Source organism: Rousettus aegyptiacus, unplaced genomic scaffold (assembly GCF_014176215.1).
Source record: "Rousettus aegyptiacus isolate mRouAeg1 unplaced genomic scaffold, mRouAeg1.p scaffold_m13_p_5, whole genome shotgun sequence".
In the NCBI taxonomy this organism is placed as follows: domain Eukaryota; kingdom Metazoa; phylum Chordata; class Mammalia; order Chiroptera; family Pteropodidae; genus Rousettus; species Rousettus aegyptiacus.
In genome coordinates this window covers 1,569,727-1,592,338 of record NW_023416308.1, presented here as the reverse complement: position 1 = coordinate 1,592,338, position 22,612 = coordinate 1,569,727, and the positions used below count along the sequence as shown (strand labels likewise).

The window sequence follows — 22,612 nt, the reverse complement described above, 5'->3', positions numbered from 1 at the left end:
ATGTAGATTTATTTACTTTGCAAATTTGGTGTTAGAATCTACACACAGATTTTTAAGACGCTTTCACTTATATTTCAGTTATATCAAAAACATCTCTCGACATAAAATATTCCTCAGAAACTCTTAGTCGCGTAACGTTTCGTCACACAGCTTTAACCACGTCGGCATTTTCGGACACTTAAGTTGTTCCCAAGTTTTATTCTCGGGGACGGCCGGCAACAGGCCACCGGCCACACGAATCTGTGTCCGCGTCTCTGTGCGCTCAAGGCGGCTTCTTGGAATCAAAGTTTCATCGCTTCGTAGGGCTCTGGGTACATTGGCCGGTGTGTTTTCTCGGAGGGATTCGCACTAGAGGAAGAAGCGTCCGTCGAGAGCCGCGCCGTCTCAAGTGAACACGGCTGGTGGGCACCGGGCTTCGCGCCCAGCCTTGCGGCGGCCCGAAGGCGTGGGGTCGCCGGAGCCGGATGCCAGAGCCACAGCAGTGGCCCGGGGCTGCCTCGCCGACCCGCCTGGCCCGGGGCCGCCCGCGGCGCGGTTACTCCCTGCTCTGACTGTTGACGCGCCAGCCCCAGAGCCCTGAGGCCGTCGCCATCCGCCCCTTCCCCGCGGCTCATTTTCCCTCTGCGCGTGTTCATTTCGCTCTCGAGTTATTGCTCTTCGTGTGGGGGGGTGGGAGAGGCGATCGTTCACAGAGCCCCAGACTCAGACGGCCGCCCCGCCCTCGGCTCGCCCGGCTCCCTCCCCGGCTCCCTCCCCGGCTCCCTCCCCGGGTCCGTGCAACATGCGGTTTTCGGGCAGAACGGGGTCACCGTCCCATCTACGGACATGGCATCATCAGCGAGTGAGCAGAAAACAGACCGGGGGGTGGGCGGCCCGGGAGGCACAGCGGCCTGTTCGACAAGTGCGGGAGCCAAAATCGGGACGCGCGCCCACCCCGCCCGCCTCCTCCCTCTCCCTCCAGCGGCTCCGCGAGGCCAGGGGCCACGTCGGCTCCGCGTGGACCGGCACCGAGCTCCCGAAACGACTGCCATGCTCCCCACGCCGGCCGGAGGCTGGGCTTTTCGTTCAGGAAAAATACCACAGCAACGCGTATTAGAGGAATCAGGAGAAAACGAGTGTGGAAAGCCAGCGGTCTCTCGGCGCGGAGATTGTCCTGATGACTCTCTAACTCGGTCCCCCGACCCCCACTTACGGCTCTTCCCGGAGACGCGGAGGCAGGTCGTCCCATGAGGTGTGCTCCGCGCCTTCCGCAGCACACCTGATCACGGCCTGCACATCGCATTAATTCTTCGTAAGTGGCCCTGAGGGTTCCTTCCCCGTCCCGACTCCAGCGGCATTTGCTCACCAGTGGCGTGTGAACTAGGCCAGCTGAGTGGCGGAGACACCTCATCCATCACGCCTTTAATCTTCCACCTGGGGAGGAAGCGCCGAGGCTTGCCGTAAAAATAACAGCGAGTCACCTTAATACCTCGCTGGCTCAGGCGGTCGCCCGCCGGTCCGCCCGGAGACAGACAGACAAAAGCTGGTCCCTCTGCGAACCGCAGCGCCAGCTTGGACAAGGGGGGCCGGCCGCTGTGACAGGGCCCCCGCCCCCCTAGATCGCGGTATTCAGCGAGAAAGACGTCGATCCCTTGGTTTGTCTAAACGTTCGCGTTCGTGAGGCATTTTGCTCTGCGAAGGTGTGGGGCCCCGACCCCTCCCGATGTCGCTCCGGCCGGGACGGACCCTCCGCGGCGTCACCTCCAGCCCGCGTGACGAGGGAAGCAGACACGGGAGCCCAAGGCCCGTGTCACGTCCACTCCCGACCCCTGGGCAGGACGCGCACCCGCGGCCACCCCCAGCCGCAGGGGAAGCCGGGAGCCGTCATCCTTTATCCTGGCGAGTTGTGGGGCCGAGCTAGGAGGGGACGGCGTGCATTCCCTGACAGAGGCAGGAACCTGAAAAATTTAGAGTGTGGGGATTAAAGGAAAACCAAGATGGAGCCCGCACGGCAGGAAGAGGGGGTACTCTGGAGGGGAAGGTCGTCCGGTAACCGGACACGGGGGCCAGAGTCCTGGTGGCCCCTGGCGCTCGGTCTGGCGGGAAGGAGCGGGCTCAGAGGCAGAGGGCGGACCCTTCGCTCACAAGCAGGAGCGGAGGGCGCACCAGGGCTGGCCACGGAAGGCCACCGTCGCCTCCAGCAGGGACTTTCCTTTGCTCCTTGTGGCAGCGACGGTGACGGCAGAGAAGTCAGGTGTCCCTGTTTGCAGAGAGGCTGCCGCGTCCCCGGCACCGAGCCCTGTGCTCTGCGGAGCAAGGCGGTGCGTGGCGTGCCCGGATCCTGGACGAGAATCCCGGATCCTGGACCAGTCGCCCTTCAGGCCTCAGCTTTCTCGTCTGTCAAATGGGGACGTCATGGGACTGTGGGGGGAGGAAAGGCGATTTAACCGTGACGGTCCTAGCACTGTGCTGGGCCCTTGGTAAACGCTCAGTAAACACTACCTGCGTGATAATGGCTGTTCTCGCCGCCTTGCCCGGGGGCAGGTGGGGAGGAGCTCCGGGTGTCCCCACGCAGCTCCAGCAGACGCCCAAGCCAGTCAAAGTCAGGAGGAAGCAGTATCTCGGAGCCCGAGCGGCCCCGAGGCCGGCCGGGTGGCCGGCAGCGCCCCACGCCCACCCCTCGGTGGTGGCCCCCCCATTGCTCCTGTGCACACATCTCGGTCCAGCTCTGCTGACCCCGGTGCGCACGATACCCCTGAGGCGTGGGAGTGGCCGGCCCCGCTCGCGGAAGACCAGCGCGGTGGGGAGAGCAGGCTCCGCCCTCGCATGCTGGGCAGCGCCGAGGAAGATGCTCAGCTTCTCTGAACCTCGGTTCTCTCGCCTGTGACACCGAGGTTGTATTTCCCGCCTGCCGAGGGGGCCGTCGAGAGCGAATGAGTTTGCGGAGCGTCCGGTGCTTGGCCCGCGACGGGGGCAGCGCCGTGGGGAAGACCGTTCTTGTGCTTTGGGTCAACAGCATCCGACGTGGCCGCCTCCCCCCACCCCCAGGATTTCTCCTGCTCGTGGTCGGGCCCTCGTGCAATGCTGCCCTCTGCGGTGTGAGCAAGACGGGTCCGGGGGCTTACTCGGCACCAGAGTCAGAGCGGGCTCGGGGCCTGGTCGCTTCGCTGTCCCGTTTCTGCAGCAGAAACCAGGTCCGATCGTGGTGTTCACTCTGCCTCTCTTACTGACACGGATGTTAAGGGCACTCACGAGCTTTTAGGTGGGGGAGGCGGGAGAGGACCCACCGACCTCAGCGAAGTGTGTGCGCACCTGTCTCTGAAGGACGTACCGAAAGCGCTGGGCAGAGGTTTCCGTCCGAGCCGGGGCAGCACGGGGGACGGGTGGGAAGGAAAAACAGACGCGCGATTTGCATTTTCCGTTTGTCCCAGCGGCTTTTGATCAGCCGGGGGCGCCGAGCCAGAGCCCGCGCCTGACGCCGTGCGTGGAGAGTCATGAAGCCCGACGAGGAGTTGGGCGCACGGAGACCGTCAGCGGCCATCCGCCGAGGACGATAACGTGCAAAGGTTCCGTTTCGTTTTCCCTGCGAAAACTTAGTTACGCGGGGCTCGGATTAAGTTTTCATTGTCTCCCGTTGACCGAGGGCTGCTTACGCAGCTGCCCGCCATGGAGCCTCGATCGCACTACATCTCGTGCCAAAATCGTGAAAAACAAAAAAAAAAACAAATGAGCTAAGTACAATCAAAGGCCGACTTCGAATGCCTCGGAGTCGTTTCTGCCCCCGCCCCCGAGCCCCGGATTCGGTCTTCCTTTGCCACGTTCCCTTGTGACCCAGGTCGCCGCTCAGCTGCTATGAACTCTGGCCATGTCAGGGGAAAAAAAAACACGAAAAAGCATAAAACCCAGAGTGGATATAGCTGGGGTTACTTTCCCTGCGTAAAGCCGCTTAGAGCCGGAGGGGAGTGGTAAGGAGGAAGGAAGGAAATACAGGGACGGACACACGCACACGCGCACACGCACACGCACGCACGTGTACACACGAACACACACGCACACATGCACGCACACGTGTGCACACATGCACACACATACACACAGTGCACGTGTATGCACACATGCATGCACATGAGCGTGCACATGCACACACACATGCACGCACATGAACATACAGGCACACGTGCACACGCACACACGTGCACACGCATGCACACATGTGCGTGCACATGCACACATGCATGTGCGTGTAAACGCATACACATGCACACACACGCACACACCACTGCCGTGCACTGAGGAAAGACACACGCACCCGGAGCGCGGCCGTGTCCCAGGTGACTGACGACGCGCGAGCACGTCTCGGGCCTCCACAGATCTTGCTTTGACGTGTGTGTCAGGAGAAGCCGCCCTGACGGAGGAGGCCTGGACGAGACTTCCTGCCAGAACCCGGCTGGTTTTCCTTCTTTGTCAGGCTTTTGCTGCCCTAGTGGGCGCTTCCGCCGATGCCATGAGCAAACTCTGGATGCCACTCGGCCGAGTCGAGTACTGGGGTAGCCCTGTGCCTTCTCTGGCTTTACGGGTAGCGTTGTTATTATTATTTATGGAGTAAAAATTTCAACCAGCTTTTGCATTGTTATAGGATAATTCCCCGCCCCCCCCAAAAAAAAATAATCAGGAAAATCATGACTCGCCTACAAATGTGAAATGAACATGTGTGAAAAATTTACTTAAACAATCGATTAATGAGAGAACCTGGAAAATGTTATAATCATTCAAAAGAGCATTTAGAAAGCAGAGGTGTGTACAGGCCGTGCGATAAATTTATACATAGTGGAAAACGGGCTTTTTCCACTGAGGCGGAGAAAGGATCCGTCTCCGCTGGACACAGCTCGTCTGCTTGTCTCCTGACAAGAGGCGCACGGTGCTACCGTCTGCGGAATCGTGAGCCAGGGCGCAGCCGGCGGGAAGCGCGCGCCCCGCAGAGTCCGGCGTTGGGCAGGTGCCTGCCAAACGTGCCTCGCTTGCCGCTAAAGGCGCTCGTTACCGGGAAAACGTCTCCCCTGGGCTTCCCGGAAACCAAAGCCGTGCTCCTGCGAAGTGACGTGCTGTGGCCTCGCATGGCCACTGTCCCCAGCCTTGGACGCGTCCCCTTCGTGGGCTAATCTGCCCTTGGGGGATGGAGGCTCGCCGCGGCCCTCCCTGCTCTTCCCGGCTCTGCTCCCCCCCTGCCCCGGCTCTCCCGAAATGGCCATCGAGCTTCTAAAAGTCACGTGAACCCATCTCGAGGTGACGAAGGGGGCGGTGGCCTTCCTCTGCCCCCAGGGCCGGCTGACGCCTTACTTCTGGCCCTTCTGGTCCCTGAGCTTTGGGTCCTGCCCGCCCCCCCAAGAAGTCGGAAGCGCCGCTGACCGCGGAGCCTCCGCAGTGCCTCCGGGGCCCGGGGCAGCCGTCCAGGCACCGCGGAGCTTCTGCGGGTCTGGAGGTCGCCGTGTTTGATGATCCAGTCCCGGCTTCCTGGTAAAGTCGGCTGGTCTTTTTTTTCCCTCCTTAAACGTGTTTATTGCAAGGTGAAACTTGGTATCATTCCTAAGTATGAAAAACCCAGGATCAGCTGCCGCGAACAAGAGGCGCCCGGAGAAATAAATGCCCCCCGAAAGGCCTCCCCCGTCCTCCCCGAATGCCACGGGAGAGCTTCCGTCTTAATCCCTGTCTCTCGCGGGAACAGAAGGATGCCTCGGAAATTAGAATGTGGGTCATGCCTCGAAGCCAGGCAAGCTGCCGCCGCCTGCCCCAGCCCCGATGCCCCCCCGAAACCCCCCGGGAGCCCCCGCTGCTGCAGACCTCCCTGTGGGAAGGCGGGGCCTCTTCCCAGGTCGCCGCCAGCGAGAGTTCTTACCCTCCTCCCTCCCTTGCCGCCTCCCCTGCCCTCTGACCTAGCTTCTGGGTACGCACTCGTGGCCTTTCTCTCTCGGGACCCCACACCCCGGCGTAACGGCCTTCTCCCCCCTCATCCATCCGAACTCATCCCTGCTCTCCAAGTCCGCTTCTTAAATGATTGCGAACTGCCGGACGCGAACGGCTGTCCGAAGGCATTCTCTCTTCCCAATGCGCAGCTGGGAAATTTTAATGCCTTTTTTTTTTTTTTTTAATAATAAAGACAGACAGTTTTCATTTAAAAAGTGAACGTGTCAGGAAAAGCCTTACTCCAAATGGAAAGGACTTGGGATTTTAACTTTCGGGGGCTGGTCCGTGCCTTCCGTGGGCCGTCTCGCGGGGCAGTCACTTGTCCGAGTCCCATCAGAACAGTGGCCCTGCGGACAAACAGACCAGCACGCAACCGCCGCCGAGGGGAAGCGAGCGCCACGTGCAGTGAGCGCCACCTCGTCCCCGGGATGGGTGCGGCCGGGGCTCCTCAGCCCCGGGAGGGGGCTCTGGCCCCCGCGGGTCCCACCCCGGGCGGCCCGGCTTCCCTCACGCACCGGGCGGCGGGGCCCGCGCGGCGGCTCACGTCCCCGCGAACGTCACCCTTTAAGGGGGTGTCGGTCACCGTGCCAACATCGGGGGACGTCGCCCCCTCTCGCCCGCCCTGCTGCGCTCGGTCCTGTGACCTTCCCCACGCCCAGTGTTTGCATTGTCGCTCGGGCCTTTCTGACGCTTCGGGCTGGTAATTCTGTGTTGCGGGGTGGGCCCCGCTCCTTGTAGGTCGCTTATTTTAGCAGCACCCTGGCCTCCGCCCGCTAGACGCCCGTAGCACCTTCCCGCCCTGACTGCGACAACCAAAACTGTCCCCTGGCCGGCGGAGTGACCCTCGTTTGAGAAGCACGGTTTACCCCAAACACCCACGTCCCCTCCAGAGGCCGAGGGCATAATGGAGAGGTAAAGGGGAGTCGGATGAGTGGGGAGGTCTCTGGGCTTCAGAGTCTCGGGGAGGAGTTTGCACCCCATCAGGGCAGGTGCCGAACCATGGCGGACGGTCACGCGGACACGCCGCTGGAGTCCCCCTTCCGGGGACATTTTTTCTTTTTTCTTTTTAAACTACATGACTAAAGAAATGTTTGATTTGCAAATCACAGTGAGCTCCCAAACCCCGCCGGTCCCTGGACAGAGGTGCGGCCCGTGTCGGTGACAAGTCGCTTGCAGACATCTGCTTCCATACAGGGGTGGGGGGAGCAGACACCCCTCGCTCATGGGGGGGACACCCCTCGCTGCATCCGCCGAGGGCGCGTGGCACCCGTGGGTTCAGCAAGATCCCATAGCTGGCTTTGACGTTCCCTGGAAGAGGCTCGTTCCCATCACAGCGGTTGGGAAGCGTCCCCGGCTCTGTGAATCCAAACCTCTTTCCCCATCTTTTAAACGTGAAGTTCGCCGTTGTCACGGGCCAGCCAGGGCACGGCACACGCGTGAGACCCAGCCGGAGCGCCGGGGGCCGAGGACGGGGCTGGGGCACCGGGGGCCGGTGTGGGGGCGCCGGGGAGGGGGCTGGGGAGCTGGCGTTGTGTGGGGACAGAGTTTCAGTTGGGGAGATGGGAAAGGCCTGGAGGTGACGGCGGTGACAGCCGCACAGTGTGGCTGGGCTTCGTGCCGCCGAGCTGGGCACACTCACCAACGGCGTACATGGTACATCACACACTATGAGTATTTGGCCACAGTTAGAAACACGCAAAGGAATGCATCCGTAAATGGACAGCGGACTTCGGGAAAGCCGTACGGGGTGAGGGCGCTGGAGAAATTAAAGGTCAGGGGTGGAAGGGGCACCTCATTCCGCCGCACCCCTGTTCACGGTGCTTGACCTTTGTTACTGTGCACCGGCTGCATCCTAAAGTATCTTCTTAAGTGTCGGAAAAGGCACATGGTTACGATAGCCACACGTACTTTGACAGCATGCGTTATGAGTACATAGTGCATGCTCTCGTGTAATCCGTTACATTTATGTCGACATGTCGTTTATGTGAATAGAAGCTCGTGTCACAGAGACCCGTTCAGCCGCGTGCACTTAGCCATCTCCGACCTACTTCGAGAGGCCGGAATTCTGCTGCGTGTGGTTAAAGGGATTATTGGCCGCGGGGCGGAGTGGGGTTGGGCTTGTATTTTTCCACTGTTACATAAGCAGATGAAACCACCGAACCGCCGTCTTCGCTTGAACGGCCCGCGATGCCGGGCGAGGCTTCTGCCCCGTGCCTTCCTTTCTCCCCGACCCCCTCCTCCATTTAAGAGACACAGTCTTGCCTTTTGTGGCAAGAGAATCACGGCCGGAACAGAACTGAGGCAGGCAGGAAGGCGCCCCCTGCCCCCCACGATGACACACGGGGCGGCAGGTGGGGACGACCCTGAGCGGCAGGGGCAGTCCTGCTGTGCCCCCGACACACACACGCGCGCGTGCACACACACACACACACACACACACACACACGTGTGTCCACCCAGACGGCGTCTCTGCAGCCGCCCGGGCCGCCTCCCGGGGGCCTGTCTGCAGCTCGTGCCGGGGCCGGGGCTGGTCCCCCATGGGCACAGGGACCCCGGGCCTGAGTCCCGCTCCTGCCGTCCCGCAGGGCACGAGTCACGGACACGCGGGGCCCGGGCGGAGAGGGGAGAGGGGAGGCGGCACTTCTGGGGGGCCCCCCCCCCCGCGGTGGAGGCGCGTGCGGTGGGGGTGGGCGTCAGCGACAGCCGCCCTCGCTCGCCCGGCAGAGCACGCGATGTCGGCGTCTGTGAGGCGCCCTCGGCCCCTCTCCTCAGCCCCTCGGACGCGCGGGCCCGGCCCCGCCCGGCGTCACCATCGAGCGCCAAGCGTCCGGGGGTCACAGCCCGGCGTCGCCGCGGGCAGCGCGGAAGTGACGGTCACGGCCGCCCCGTCGGTCTCATGTCGCCCCGTTCCCTGCGAGAGGAAAACCCCGAGGCCCCTCCCCCCCCGTCACCCCCCCATCGCCCCTCCCCCTCCTTCTTCCCTCTCTGCGGTGACCCTCGGGGAGGCCTCCGCCCCCCGCACCGGCGTCTCTCCTTCGAGCGGCTTCATCTCCCTGGCCATGTGCAGCCTGCGTGGGGCGCGGGGCGGGCGGGTCCGGGTTCGAGCCGCCGTCTCTGGGCTCCGTCCTTGCGGGCTCTGCGTGAGCCGGGTGGGACGGTCGCGAGGTCGCCGTGTGAGCCGCTGCCGTGATCGCCCCGCGTGGCGAGCAGGCTCCGTGACCTCAGGCGCCTGTCTCTCCCCACACGGCCACCGCCGTGCGGTCCCCGGGCGGGTCCGGGGGCAGGGGACACCCGTCCCCGCCCCGTGTCCCCGAGTTCCCGGCTGCAGGGTGCCCGCGCCCGCCCGCAGAAACGTGGACACGGTGCTGGCTGGTGGGTAGGAGCCGGGCTTCCAGAGAAGCGTGGGGGGCTCCTGTCCGTCCCCCCAAGGTGAGGCTCCCTCTGAGCGCCCACTCGAGGGAACGAGCTACGCGAGGACCCCCAGTCCCTCTCCAGGGTCTGAGCGTCGTCATCCGCCAGGCTTGGCTCCAAGCCACCGAGCCACGGGCAGAGTTTTGCAAAGACGCCCAGCAGGGCGCCCACCGCCTGCGATGCCAGGTGCAGTGAGGCTCACCCGCAAGGCGAGACGCACCCGCGAGGCGCACCCGCAAGGCTCACCCACGAGGCCCCACCAGCCCGTCTCCTGTCGGCCTCCCCCCCGCGCCCCCCACATCCCCCGCACCTCCCCGTGCCCCCCGCACCCAGGACGCGTGGGCCGCACGGAAGCTCCACGGGAGACAGTCCGGGGCGGCCTCTGCGCCCCATTTCCTCTCCGCCCCCTCGCACGTTGCTCGGCCGCTCTTCCCTAACGAGGCACTTGGGGCGTCAAGGCCGGTCACCCCCGAGGCCCGAGGGCCCCTGTCCTTCCCAGACCGGGCGGTGAGCAGGAGGATGCGCGGGGCAGGCCAGCACGGCTGCTTCACGGCCCCGCCGCGGGCCGGGCGCCTGGACTGAGACTGCTTCCCCCCCACCCGGGGCCGCCGCCTCCACTCCACGGCCAGCACAGCGATTGTTATTCACCCCGCGGCCCCGAGCCGCGCCGCCCGCCGAAACGAGTTTGCTCCGAGATGAAATCGCAGCCTTTAAACTGATTTCTCAAAGGACGCGGTTCATCTCGGCAGCTTTACTCCATCTTCCGAGACACCTAAAAATGGCTTTTCCTGAATTGGAGGTCCCCTCGGATCGGACCGGCTAAACGGTTATGGCTCCAGCGCCTGTCCTGCGACAAATCCCTCCCGCTCTCCACCTGCCCGGGGCCGGGGCCGGGGCCGGGGGCGGCTGCGTCCTCCCCGCAGTCAGGTCAGAGCGGTGGGCGAGGCTGGGAGCAGCGCTCGGCCCCCCGGAGCACAGAGCGGGGGGCATTGTCTTCATCCTCTGTCTATCTGTTTATTTCTCCACCCACCACGTTCGTTTCCTGGTGTCGAAGTCTCTGCTGGGCCTGGCGGCGGCTCGCAGAGAGACATTTGCTTGCGTCCGCCGGCCTCCCGAGCGCCGAGCACCGAGGCGTCGGAGCGCGGGGCGTCATTTGGAGAGGAGAGAGCTCGCTGCGCCTCACAGGTCACTCGCGGGGGCGGGGGCCGTCCTCCGAAGCCCCACTTCTCCAGGCGGCTCCCGCCGACGTCGGACGCGGGGTCCACAGCACCTTGTCCAGACCGTCACAGCTCAGTGCAGAGGTGATGTGGGCATCTCACCACCCCCCCTTTGATAAGAGCAGAGGCCGAGGCCCCGGGAGGCGCGTCGGCCAGCACTGTTGGTCGCAAAGCCAGAGAAGCCGCATCTGGGTCACTTGCGCCCAAGACCGGGCACGACGCGGGGGAGGGGGCCACGGGATCGTGAGCGGGGGCAGGGTGGACGTGGACGTGGTCGAGAACCAGGGACGGGCGGAGGGCAGGGCCGGGGCCTCGCGGCAGAGGCCGGCATCGGTCGAGCGTCCATGTAGAGCCGGACACAGCCTCCTTCCTGTCCCCCTTCTCTGCAAGGCCTCAGAGGACACACTCGCCTGGTCAAGCCACGTTGGCCGCCCAGAAAAATGGAGGCTTCAGCCAGGGGGCGGGGGAGCCACCGGGCACTCACCTCCCGCCGCGGCTCGGCATGGAGGGCGACTCTCTAAGCGGTCAACACGCATCCAACTGACCGGGCGCTGAGGAATCCCGCCTCCGCAGGACGAGCTCCGTGTCTCCACGGCTGACGCGGCGTCTGTCACACGGGGCTGCCTTGCGCGGGTCCCGAGGTGACAGGGAGCAGGGCTTGAAGGACCCGCGGCCCCGGCTTGGCGGCTCGCAAGCCCTTCCTGCTGGAATCCACTTCTTAACGCCGGCTTCGTAGGATGTGCGGTCACCTCCGTGGTGCGAGCCACTCGAGCCACTCGGATAAGTGAGGCTCCCGCCCGCGGATGGAGGGGGCCCTTCCCGGCTCCTCCGTTTCCGATTAGCGATGCTTTCGAGGCACTTAGCACAGGCTTTTCCCCGACCGGAGGTGCCAGGCACAGGGGGCGGGGGCGCACCTTGTCCCGTGGGGCAGGGCGGGGCTGGCAAGGAGGCGTGGCCCCCAGCCCGGCGCTGGGACGCTGGAGACAGACAGAGACACCCTAGGAAAAGAGAAAAGGGAAAAAGGAAGAAAAAGGGAAGGCAGCCAGGCCCCCCGCAGACCGGCGGAGCTTCGGGGACACGAGGGGCGCGTTCTCTAAGACGCACCAGCGTCGTGCACCTCGCGAGGCGCCTCACCATGCGGCCAGCGCTGAGGACGCTCCACAGGACCAGGACGGCGGGGCTGCCCGTGTCGATTCTCCCAGAGCCGAGAACGAGGCCGAGAACGAGGCCGTTCTCCCGACTCCGACGGAGCCCGCTTGGAAAACGCCCCGGGAGGGAGCCAGGGACCAGGCCCGGGCAGCCCCGGGACGCGCGGCTTCCGCGTTCACTCCCGTCTGTCTCCTCGCTGCGTCTTTAGCCAGGTAAGCGGGGAACCGACCGCAGGATCGTGGGGGCCCCTCACGGTGGGCCGCGACCCGCTGCGGACCACGTCCGTATCTCCAGCACCGGGGGGCAGCGCCTGGCCCGCGGCGGGCGCTCGGTGAGCGCTGGCTGGCTGGGCGCGCGGGCCGCGCGCTAAGCAACACGCACCTTCTGTCTTAGAAGCGAAACCTCCCGCCCTTCTCTCCTCATCGCGGTCTTAGCAGTTCCTGCTGCCGCGAGACCCTCATCGATGACAGCCGCTACCTGTAAATCATATTTTTGCATAGTTAAGTCAGCCTCTTTGTTGCGTATTTAGCGGAGCTCAGCGGGCGTGAAATTCGACAGCGAGCTCTGAAGCGGGTCCAAGCCCGCCAGCGGCGATCTTCGGGAAACGGGCCGTTTTCGTAGTGGACCTCGGAGCATGTCTTCCCCGGAAGGCCTCCAACGGGCTCCGCCTGTCGCTCTTCTCTTGGAAGGCGTTCGAGCCTTCTGGAGAGGCTGATAGCTGCAGAAGATGCTTCTCTGCCTCTTCCCCACCCAGGCGGAGGCTCCTTCTCCCTCCCCGGGTGGGGATGAAATTCACTCCGACTCGGGAAGGAAAGGAAAGCGTGACTATCGAGGGCCTCGGCTCCTGGGAGCAATCGCTCATTCATTATTCATTCAACAAACATGTGCGGAGCAGCTCCTGCGGGTCGGCGCCCTGACGTGCGGCAGGGTGAACGAAGCCATGTCTCTGCTGGCGTGGAGCCAGGGGAGGGGGCGGGTGATGAACCAGTCGCGTAGAGGTGTGCGGCGTGGCATTTGCTGGTTCAGATAAAGCACGAAGCAGCCGGTGAGCCAGGGACCACGCGGAGCTTGCAGGGGTGGCGAGGGGCGGGGTGTCTGGGGTGTGGGAGAGGGCGCCGAGGCCCCGGGGGGCAGGGAGCGCGCGTCCGTGAGTCTTCCCGAGGAGGCCGGAGTGGACTAACCTGGGGCGGAGACGGTGGGGCAGCAGCGGGGGAGGGGGAGGCCGCAGCGTCGGGGTTTGGCCGACGAAAGCACCGCTAGTCCCGGGGCCGAGCACGTGTGCTCCCTGAAGCGTGACCTACTGTAGCTGAAGTGTCGGCGCCTCGAGCAACGGCACGTCGTACGCTCCCGCGTGTTAGGTGCCGGGGAGCCGCAGGCGGGACGCGCGGCTCAGGCCCCGGGGAGGCCGCCGGGGTCCCGCGTTTCCCCACCTGCCGTCCAGCACGTCCCCGCACGGTGGCTTTAGGGGGACAGAGGTGTGCGAGTCCTGCCCGGGCCCCGAGCGGGGGGAGCAGCGGCAGCAGTAACACGAGCTAACGCCCGACGGGCAGTCGCTCCCGAATTCCACACGTGTCATGCCGTTCGCCCCGTCACAGCCTCGGCGGGAGGCTTACCGCAGATCCAGAAAGAGACCCTCGCGGAGGCGAGGTTTGTGGTTCTGAGCCTTGCTGCGTATTAGAATCGCCGGAGTCCTTCGGAGTCCTCCTGCCCATACGAAGGCAGGATCCTCGACGTGAGACATCGGAATCCTTTGAAGCTCTTCCACCGGGCAGTTCCAGAATGTCACCAAGGGTGAGAACTGATGCGTTAAGTAACTCGCCCAAGGTCACCCCTTCACGCGCACACTCTAAGTATGAAACTCAGAACTCAGACCGAGTGTGTCTGATTTCAGGGCTTGCGGCGATGGCACCTACCTAATAAAACTGCCGCGTGGACACTGGGAAGCGGAGAGGAGCAATAATTTCAGAGCGAAACGCTGGGTGACCGCGGAGAGAGCCCTTCTGAGGAGAGCCGTCCCTGTCGACCTCGGCCGCTCATTAAAATCACCCGAGCTTTACTGATGCTGAAATCGGAGCTTCCGGCGCCGTTGGCCCGGGGTAGACCCGGGCGTCGAGAGTTTTTCTTTCCATCGCCCGAGGTGACCGTGACATTCAGCAGAGACCGAGAGCCCCTGCCTCGCTGGGCGGCGAAGCGCGGTGGCTTTGGGGAAAGGGACGGCGCCCTCCTCTGGAGGAGCCGCGGCCATCGATGTGAGCCCGTTCCTCGTCCCTTCACGTTTGCCCGTAAGGCTTCCGGCTTTGGGGACTGGGCTCGAAGGAGGGCATTTCTGAAAGTCCCAGCTCATGACATAACAGAAGCGCCTGGGAACGGGGCAGCGTGGGAGGTTCCTCCCCACCCTCGGCCGGCCACCGGCTCCCCACGTGCTGGATTCGCCCCGGATGCTAGTTACGGAGCAGGGCGAGAGGCGACTCCGCGACGGACCAGGGCTTTCTCTCACGTCCCTGACACACTGAGGGCCGGCTCATCTCGGACAGCCACGGAGCCCCGCCCAGCACTTTCCACGCGGGGTTGGTGGCGCAGAGGACCGAGCGCGGCAGAAAACCCGTTTTCGGCGTCGGCCGCGGCGGCGTCCTGCCGAGAACGGGCTTCCTCCAAGGTTCTCGCCTTGTAACCGCCCTTTGGCCCCACCGACTCCCCGTCTCTTCGCCCCTACACTTCCCAGCAAGTCGGAGGTGCTCGTTACACCCCCTTTGTCAGGCAGAGCAAGGGGCTCCCTGCGGCTTGCGGCCTGCGGGGCGAGCCGCTTGGCTTCAGCACCACGGAGAGTTCTCCGCGGCCCCCTGGGTCGCCGGGGGTCTGAGGAAGCCGTCCGCACAGGGCCGTGTGCCCTCGGCCTTCGTGGCATGCACACGAAGCCAGACGGGCGAACCGGAGCCCGGCGCGGTGGCCGGCCCCCCGCGTGGCCGCCCTCCCGGAAGGCCGGCCCCCTCCCTGGGCCTTAATAGCGTCGTCTGAAAAAGGAGACGTTTGGACTGTCAGTAGTTCCCAAAGTACCAGACTCGCTGGGGAAAGCTTGCTAAAAATAATATAAATATAAATATAAATATAAATATAAATATAAATATAAATATAAATATAAATATAAATATAAATATAAATATAAATATAAATGAACATGTATAGACATATATATACATAGAGTTTCCTCGAATTTAGGGTATTTTTCAGAATTCCTCGTTACAGACCACAGGGTCCCCTTAGCAGACAGGTCCCCCTGCGCAGAAGAGGTTTCGTTAAAGGGCTCTGGGCAGCTTCGTGAATTTCTGAGACAGCTGCTGGAAGACCGTATTCGCCACGCGGCCAGGGGTCAAACAGACGAGAACAATGCCAAGCCCCGCAGGGGACCGTGGCGATGTGAACCCCACTGCCGGGGGCTTGCGTGGCCACAGGAATGCCACCGGAGCTGACCCAGAGGAACCGGAAAGTCCTGACTCCGTCCCCAGCCCCTGCTGTAGGACCCGCCTGCGCATCTCGGCCGCGGAGGAGGGTCTCTGAGCGGTGGAGGCTGCTCGAGCGGCGTCCAGCCGCAGGGGGGCCTGGAGCCCTCGTTTCCGGCTTCTCGGCCTCTGTGGGACGGGGCAGTATGCTTGGAAAGGCTTGGATGGTGTTGAGCGAGCCACCTACAGCGTCGGCCATGCTTACAGAATCGAATGTAAAGGGGGTCCACTTAGTGCCAAGGTCATGCGGGGTCCCCCTGAAGGGCGGGACAAACTGGGTTAACTCGTCGTCTGAAGAGCCAGTGAAGGTCAAGCCCAGAGACGCGTCAGTGCACACACCGGTTGACTCCCGGCGCAGAAGACACTTGGCCCAGGTCCTTGCCCTGGGGGCGCTGCTCCCCCCACGCTGCCCGGGCCCCCGACCCGTCGCTGGCGCTGTGCCCGAGGCGCTGGCCCTGAGCCGTGCTGTCCCTGTCCCCATCCTTGTATCCTAGCTACGATGGCGGGGGGCGGGGGCAGAGCGCGAGCAGGGCCCCCCCGCGGGACGAGGCCGGCTAAACGCTGTCTCCCTTCGCTCCCTTCCAGGAGCAGCGGCTTGTTCCACGAGGTGGCGCAGATGGACTTCGAGATCGCCAGCTCCGGCAGCCTCTCAGGGACCCAGCGCATCGCCTGGCAGGTCGAGTACCCGCGGAGGGGGACCACGGGCCTGGCCGTGTCCGAGGTCTTCGTCAGCCGGCGGGCCTTGGCGGGCATCGCGCCGCTGGCCATGGTAAGGCATGCGAGACCGCGGCCGCCCCGTGCCCGGCGGCCCGGGCGTGTCCCCCGCCCTTCCTGCTGCGCCCAGGATGCTCGCCGCATTGTTTCGTTACGAGCCGTGACCGCGACATGCACCGTCTCCGCCGTTGTCCGGGCCGGAAGCTGCGGTCGTTTCCACGGCAGCCTCGTGAGAGCCGCCGTTCCCTACGCCACAGTTAGTGTTACCGGCCAGCTTTTTCTTCTCTAAGTCTGTCCCAGTTTATTTATTTTTTTTTAAGGCAGCGTTAGGTCACCACGCGGATCAGGATAAGCGCGCTCTGCCGGGGCAACGGGCAGCCCTCGGTTCCCCCGCGCCTGGTGCGGCGCAGCTGTCCTTGCTTGTCGAACGCGGCTTAAACGACAGGAGGCCGTTCCGCGGGGTCGCCCGGGCACCGAGCCTGAGGGCCACGTCGCGCCGCGCAGCCGGACGTCAGCGCCGCCTGGCCGTCTCGGTCTCCGTGACCGAGGAACAGACAGTCGGAGGGTCGCACGCAAAGTCCTCTAAGCAACGGCCTAGAAACGGCCTGTGACAGTTCCGTGCCCAGCCTATAGCTCAGAAGGAACCCGGGGACAGGTGTGGGGCAGAGCTGGGCGGAGACTGTGGTCTCCGCCTCGCTACACGAAACGCTGGCACGTCATTGACACAGTTAGTGCCCGAGGCACACGCAGCGCAGGCCGGCCCGTGAGTGACTTGTAGCCGGACGCGTGGAGCTGGCAACAAGCAAGGGGGGGAGGGGTGCTAAGCGGCTATGCCCGGGCCACGACCCTCGTCCCCCACACCCGCCACGAGTCTCTAGGACGATACTCCCCACACGTGCGGAAGACAAAGACCCCCCACCGACAGGCAGAGAGGGCGAAGTGGGGCTTCAGCCCTCGGTGCCAGGACGCCCCTCACGGGATGGAGCCCCCCGAGGACACTCCAAAACTAACTTCCGTCCAGTGGCGGGGCGAGCGGGCTTCGCTGCGCCGTGCCGAGAAGCGTGTCGGCTGGGACGCGGGGGTGGTGTGGGGCAGAAAGCCTCACCCCAAATGGCTTAAGCGCGGTGGCGTGTGTCGGCCAAAGCCTGGAAGATCCGTGCTGGCTTCGTTCGCGGGGCTCGGGACTCAGATCCTGTCGCTGGGACCCGGTTACTTCCCGGCCTTGCTCTCCGTCCAGTGCTCCTGCCGACACCTCCAGCCCTGACCCGGGCGGAGCACCTGCCGCGTTTCCCGGGAGGTGGCGGGGTTTACCTGGAATTCTGAGGCGCTTCATGATTACGATTTTTTTTTCCTTTGCACACTTAAGATGAAATCGTTTTCCCCGCCGCCTGAACCATGGTGAGAAGTTAGGGTCTTTGTCTTATATAAAGCTTTTAAAATTCCTAGAATGCATCCATATCTCTCTGCATAAAATCAAATTCCAAATAAAGTGACTATCGTGGGCTGTTCAAAGGAAAGAATACCTCTTGTTCTCAAAGTAATGATCTTCACCCTCACCTCTCCGGGGTGTCAGGGAGATTCGCCAAGGTTTGGGAGACCCTTGGGACCTCCCCACCCCCAGGCTCGGCTCCCGGCTTCTGGTGGGGTTGGCCAGTGGACGAGCCGGCGGTGACGGCCAGAGCGGGGAGAGAGTCCTCTGCGGTGGCTTGAATTACGCCCCCCAGAAATAGCCACGGACACCCCAGCTCCCCGCCCCCACCCTCGCCCAGGCGCGTAGCCTCGCGCAAGTCGGGGCTCTGCAAAGAGCTTAAGTCGAGATGAAGTCCTGAATCCACGACCGGTGTCCTGGCGGAGGGGGACATTTGGACGCGGATGGGATGTGGGGAGGAAGGCCACCCGGGGGCGGGGCCGAGGCGGGAAGGGCCTTCCCCCCGGGGCCCTGCTGACGCCCAGGCCGGGGGCCCCCGCCACCCAGGCGTGGCGCTGTGCTCCGGGCGCCTCTCTGCCCACGGCTCCTGTCCTGCTGGGGCGTCTGCTTTCCGTGCCCCCCCCCAGGTTCCGGTGACCGGGCAGCCCTCCCTGGCCCCGGAGGCCCGGCCGGGACGAGCGTCCGGGCTGCAGCATCTCGGCCGCTGCCAGTGACCCTTCATCATGCCCCCCCAGTTCCACCCCTGCGGGGGGGAATCCCTGTTTCCAGCCAGGGCCCCGTGCGACGCCACAGGACATGCTGTGTGTCCTGCAGCTCTGCTGCCCGGGGAACCCCATGATTATCCTCAAAACACAGACGTGATCAGCAATGCTGGGTCTCAGCCGGCCGCCTTCCTTCCTGGCTTCGTGGCCGCTCACACCCGGGGGTCAGTCCGGGGCTCTGTGAGGGTGTCTGGCCCCCGGCTTCGTAGGGGGGTGTCCGGGGCTCTGTGGGGGTGTCTGGCCCCCACAGCTGGGTTCCTCTCCCCCCCGCGTCCTGTGCATGCATGTCCGCGCCCTTCGACACTGCTGAACTCAGAGATGCGGGTGTGGGGGCTGAGGACGCCTCAGCAGGCCCGAGGCTTCCCAGAGAGGCTGGCGGGCCTGTCGGGCTACAGCGACGGTCGACTGAACCCTGCCTGGGGCCCGCGGGCCTGCGCGGGCAACGTTCTCAGGGCTGCAGACACCCGGGCACTCCAGAGAGCTCGGGGCGGCCTCCTCTGACGTGGACTGCAGGATGTTGTTTGTGAGGAGACAGTGAAAAATGCCATTTTCTTGTTTTTCTAAACCGTCCTCCCTTGATCTCTCTGCTCCCTCTCAAAATTCACGTTCGTAGCTCTCCAGGAGCATTTCAAGGACGGTTTCAACGCTCTAGGCCAGTTGACAAATGTTTGCGCAGTTGAAAAATAACCCTTCAGGCAAATAGGTGGGGAGGGGCTTGGGAATTCAATCTTAAAACACCCCCCGCCACCCCCAGCGAACTGGCACCGAGGTCTGTCTAGAGCCAATCGATGACCCAGGCGAAGCTGCTTCGGGTCGGTGCCCGTGATGTCGGGGCGCCCCACCCATCATCCACACAGGCCCCCAGCCCCCGGCCTGCTGCGTGGCCTACTCAGAAAACGGGGGGCTCACCGCCGCCGCCCTCCACGTCACACCCGTCGCAGTCCGAGCGTGCGTTTCCCGGCGGCCGCGGAGGCTGCGGGAGAGGCGGGTGTTCTCAGGTGTCGCGCTCCGTTACATCGCCCGCTCTGCCGCCCCGGAGGTCCTGGGTCTGCGGGCCGGCAGCGGGCCCGGCGTTTGGCAGGCGGCACTGGAGCGGCTTGGCCCTGGCGCCCTGGAGCCCGCCAGGCGCGTGCGGGGGGAGGCGCGGCTTTCCGGCCACGCGCCCAGAGCCGATCAAGCAACGTCCTTGGAGTCGCAGCCTCTTCAAACCCTTCTTGGGTGAGTCAGCTGCACATCGGGGGTCAGGAACTGCTGCCCTCGGGGATCTCATGACCTCCATGCTCACCCCTCGCTCCATCCAGGTCCTGCTCAAATGCCACCTCCTTCAGGAAGCCCTCCCTCCCTACCCTGTTAGGATACACAGAGACCTCGCACCCCACCGGCCCCTTTTTCTGCCAGATTCCTCCTGCAGCCCCCGTCCCCACCAGACGTGGCCCTGTGCCTATCGGTTGACCGATCGGCCGTCCCCGTCCCCCCTGGCTGGCCGTCTTCGCGTTTATAGGCTCCTGGACTTGTTCACTGCTGTGTCCCCGACTTCCAGAGCGGTGCTCAGCATCCAGCGGGTGTGTGGCCGACAGATGCCTGCATTGAATTGATGCGTTATAACAACGTATACACTTGTGTCTTCCCAGACGTCACGTAACTTCGGTCACAGCCTTGGAAGGCACAGATTCCGATTCAGAAACGTGTAAAGCCACACTGTCCGGCGAGGCCCCCCGTGACAGAGCCGCGGGGCCGTCCAGCGAGGCCCCCCGTGACGGAGCCGCGGGGCCGTCCCGCGAGGCCCCCCGTGACGGAGCCGCAGGGCGAGGGCCCCCGCGACGGAGCCGCAGGGCGAGGCCCTCCATGAGGTAGCCGCGGGGCCATCCAGCGAGGCCCCCCGTGACGGAGCCGCAGGGCTGTCCAGTGCGGGAGCCCCCTGCTGCCCAGGTCACCCACACAAACGTCAGAGGAACCGGATTTTTAACTTCGTCTCGTTTTAGTTCATGGTAACGGAGGCTGGCGGCTAGGTCGCCAGCGTGGTGGTGATGAAGGCAGCAGTTATCCGTGGATGGATGAAACAGTCGCCCCGAGGGCCATGGGGCCGGCTCCGCGGGGGCCTCCGTCTCGGGGTCCCTCCTGAGCCCGCGGTGCAGACGCTGGTGCGGCTGCGTCGCCGGCGGCTGGACGGGGCTCACGGGGTCCGCCCCAGGGGACGCGCTCTCCTGGCTGGCAAGTCCGCGCCTCTCCAGGGGGCTGCGCGGGCGACCTCACAGCACGGCGGCCGGCTCTCCCTGGGGACCAAGAGGGAGGGACCAGGGCCTTCCGTGGGTGACGTCGGCCATGCTGACCCGCCGCGGGGGAGGACTTCGCGAGGCCGGGCCGCCCGGGACGCGGTGACGCGGTTCGCCGTCCTCGCTGTCTGTCGCGAGTGCGCGGCGTACAGCATGGCGTCCTCACTCTCACGGCTGACAGAGTGCGGGCCGCCGTCTCCTCGAGTCCCCCCGACTTCCGGCCGTAGTCGTTAATACAGTAATGTCTCTCGGTCTGACCTGTGTGGGCAAAAGCTCTTTAGGGTCTGGGGTAGTTTGTGAGGCTGTGGGGAGTCCTGAGACCCAGACGTCTGAGCCCCTGGCCTGGCGAGGGGCCTGGGGGAGCCGGGTACGGGAAACCGGCCTCCCCAACCGAGAGGCACCGAGCAAACGGGAGCCTTGGCTGTGAGCGGGGGCTGCGTTCGCTCGTCGGCCTTTCCACCGTGACGCCCCCTCTTTATGGAGGGACTTACCGTTGGCTCCTTTCCCTGACCTTCCCCCGCTCCCGAAAAATTCACCATCCGTGATGACTGTTCCCAAGACAACGGGACAATGTCAAGCCAGCCACAATCGTCTCTTCCTTACAGACTGACTCTCCGCTCACTCTTTGAGCAAGTATTTACTGAATGTCCACACGGTGGCAGGAGAATGTCCCGCACTTTGAGTGTAAAGAGCGAACGAAATAAATCAGGGTCCCCGCCTGCCTGCTACATCAGTCAACGAGCCGTCGTTACTGAAGCCGAGGGAGGGCCCGGGCCGGGCTTCACCCGGGCTCTCTGTCTGAGCAGAGCGGGCCGCGCTCTTAGAAATCCACCGTGTCCCGGGAGGAGGCCTGGCCACCCGCCCGGGCAGCGTCTCCGTGCGAAGAACAAGGAGATGGCCTCCCACGAGACGCTCGCCGTGTCTGGAACGTGATGTGGGCCCGTGTGTAGCACGAAGCCGCCTGCGCCCAGCAGAGGACCCGGCGAAGCCCGCATTCCTCAGTCACAGGTGGGGACGCGCCCCCTGCCTGACTCTCGATCCGGGGTCAGCTTTCCATCCCCCCTCATCTGGGGATTCATCACCAAACCGGGCGCCCTGACGTCTGCTCGGGCAGGGCCAGAGTCTAAAGGGGCTTGCGAGTCACGGTGTCCCGTGTCCTGCTCGAGGGTCACACGCTATTCGTCCTCCTGCGACGGGCTTGCTGGCTGAGCCCCGTGTCCTCCGGGTCCATCCACGCTGTCGCTGATGGCACTAACTTCTTGTTGACGGCCGAGTCATATCCCTTTGCCCGTTCATCCATCGGGGACCCTCAGGCTGTGTCTGTGTCTCAGTGACTGTGGATGCTGCTGCAGTGGCCGTGGGCGCACGGGTGTCTTTGCGAGCCCGACTCCCGTTTGGGGGGCTTACGCCCACAGTGGGAGTGCTGGATCACATGGTAACTCTGTCTGGAACTTTCTGAGGTCCTCTCACTCCCGGGGTCTTGAAGATCTTCCCAGAGGGGCGTAGCAAACCCACGATGCAGGGACTAACGTTTCGGAGGGCTTCCCGCACTCTCTGCATTTGGCATTCGGCCATTTCAAACGCTGCATGAGGCAGGAATTCCAACCCCCACTTCATGGACGAGGGAGCTGAGGCTCGGAGGCGTGAGGTCACGCGCCCACGATCACGCAGCCAGGGACGTGGCCATCACCGGGAGCTGGGAGGAGCAGGCGGGACCCTCACCTGGAGCCTTCGGGGGGCGCACGGACCTGCCCGCACCCAGACCTCAGACCTCTGGCTCCAGAGTTGGGAGGGAGAAGGATCTGTTATTTTAAGCCAGCAGGTTTGTGATGACTTGCCACAGAGACAGATGGGTCCCTCCCCCTGTTTACAGAGGAGGGAGCTGGGGCAGAGGAAGCGCACGCGATTTGCGAGGACACACAGCTGAGAAGCAGCAGCCCGTGGAGTCGACCCCCTGTGGTCCGCGCCCCTCGCCTCCTTCCCCGCCTGGGCCGGGCGGGCAGAGACCCGGCAGGGCTTGGGAGCATCCCCCGTGCAGAAGCCGCTCCTGCTCTCGTCACTGTCACCACCTCTCGCTGACCCTCGGAGGATCCTCCCCCCTTGAATTTGCCAGGAAAACCACGGAGGTGACAAACCAGGTCTCTTTCCCTTAATCATGTGAAAGAAAGAGGCAAGGTTCTCTCTTTTCTCCAAAAGACTCATATTCGTCCAACTTGTCAGC

At 64.0% G+C, this 22,612-nt stretch overlaps 1 protein-coding gene across 1 annotated transcript in view; it reads left to right on the top strand.

Moving 5' to 3' along the window:
• TMEM132C (transmembrane protein 132C) overlaps nucleotides 1-22,612 on the top strand; it is a gene marked incomplete at its 5' end in the record, with an annotated part of 100,622 nt that overhangs the window by 55,469 nt on the left and 22,541 nt on the right. Inside the window, one exon of the mRNA XM_036220925.1 lies at nucleotides 15,800-15,983. Coding sequence (XP_036076818.1) covers nucleotides 15,800-15,983 — 184 coding nt within the window. The remainder of the gene's footprint in view (nucleotides 1-15,799; nucleotides 15,984-22,612) is intronic.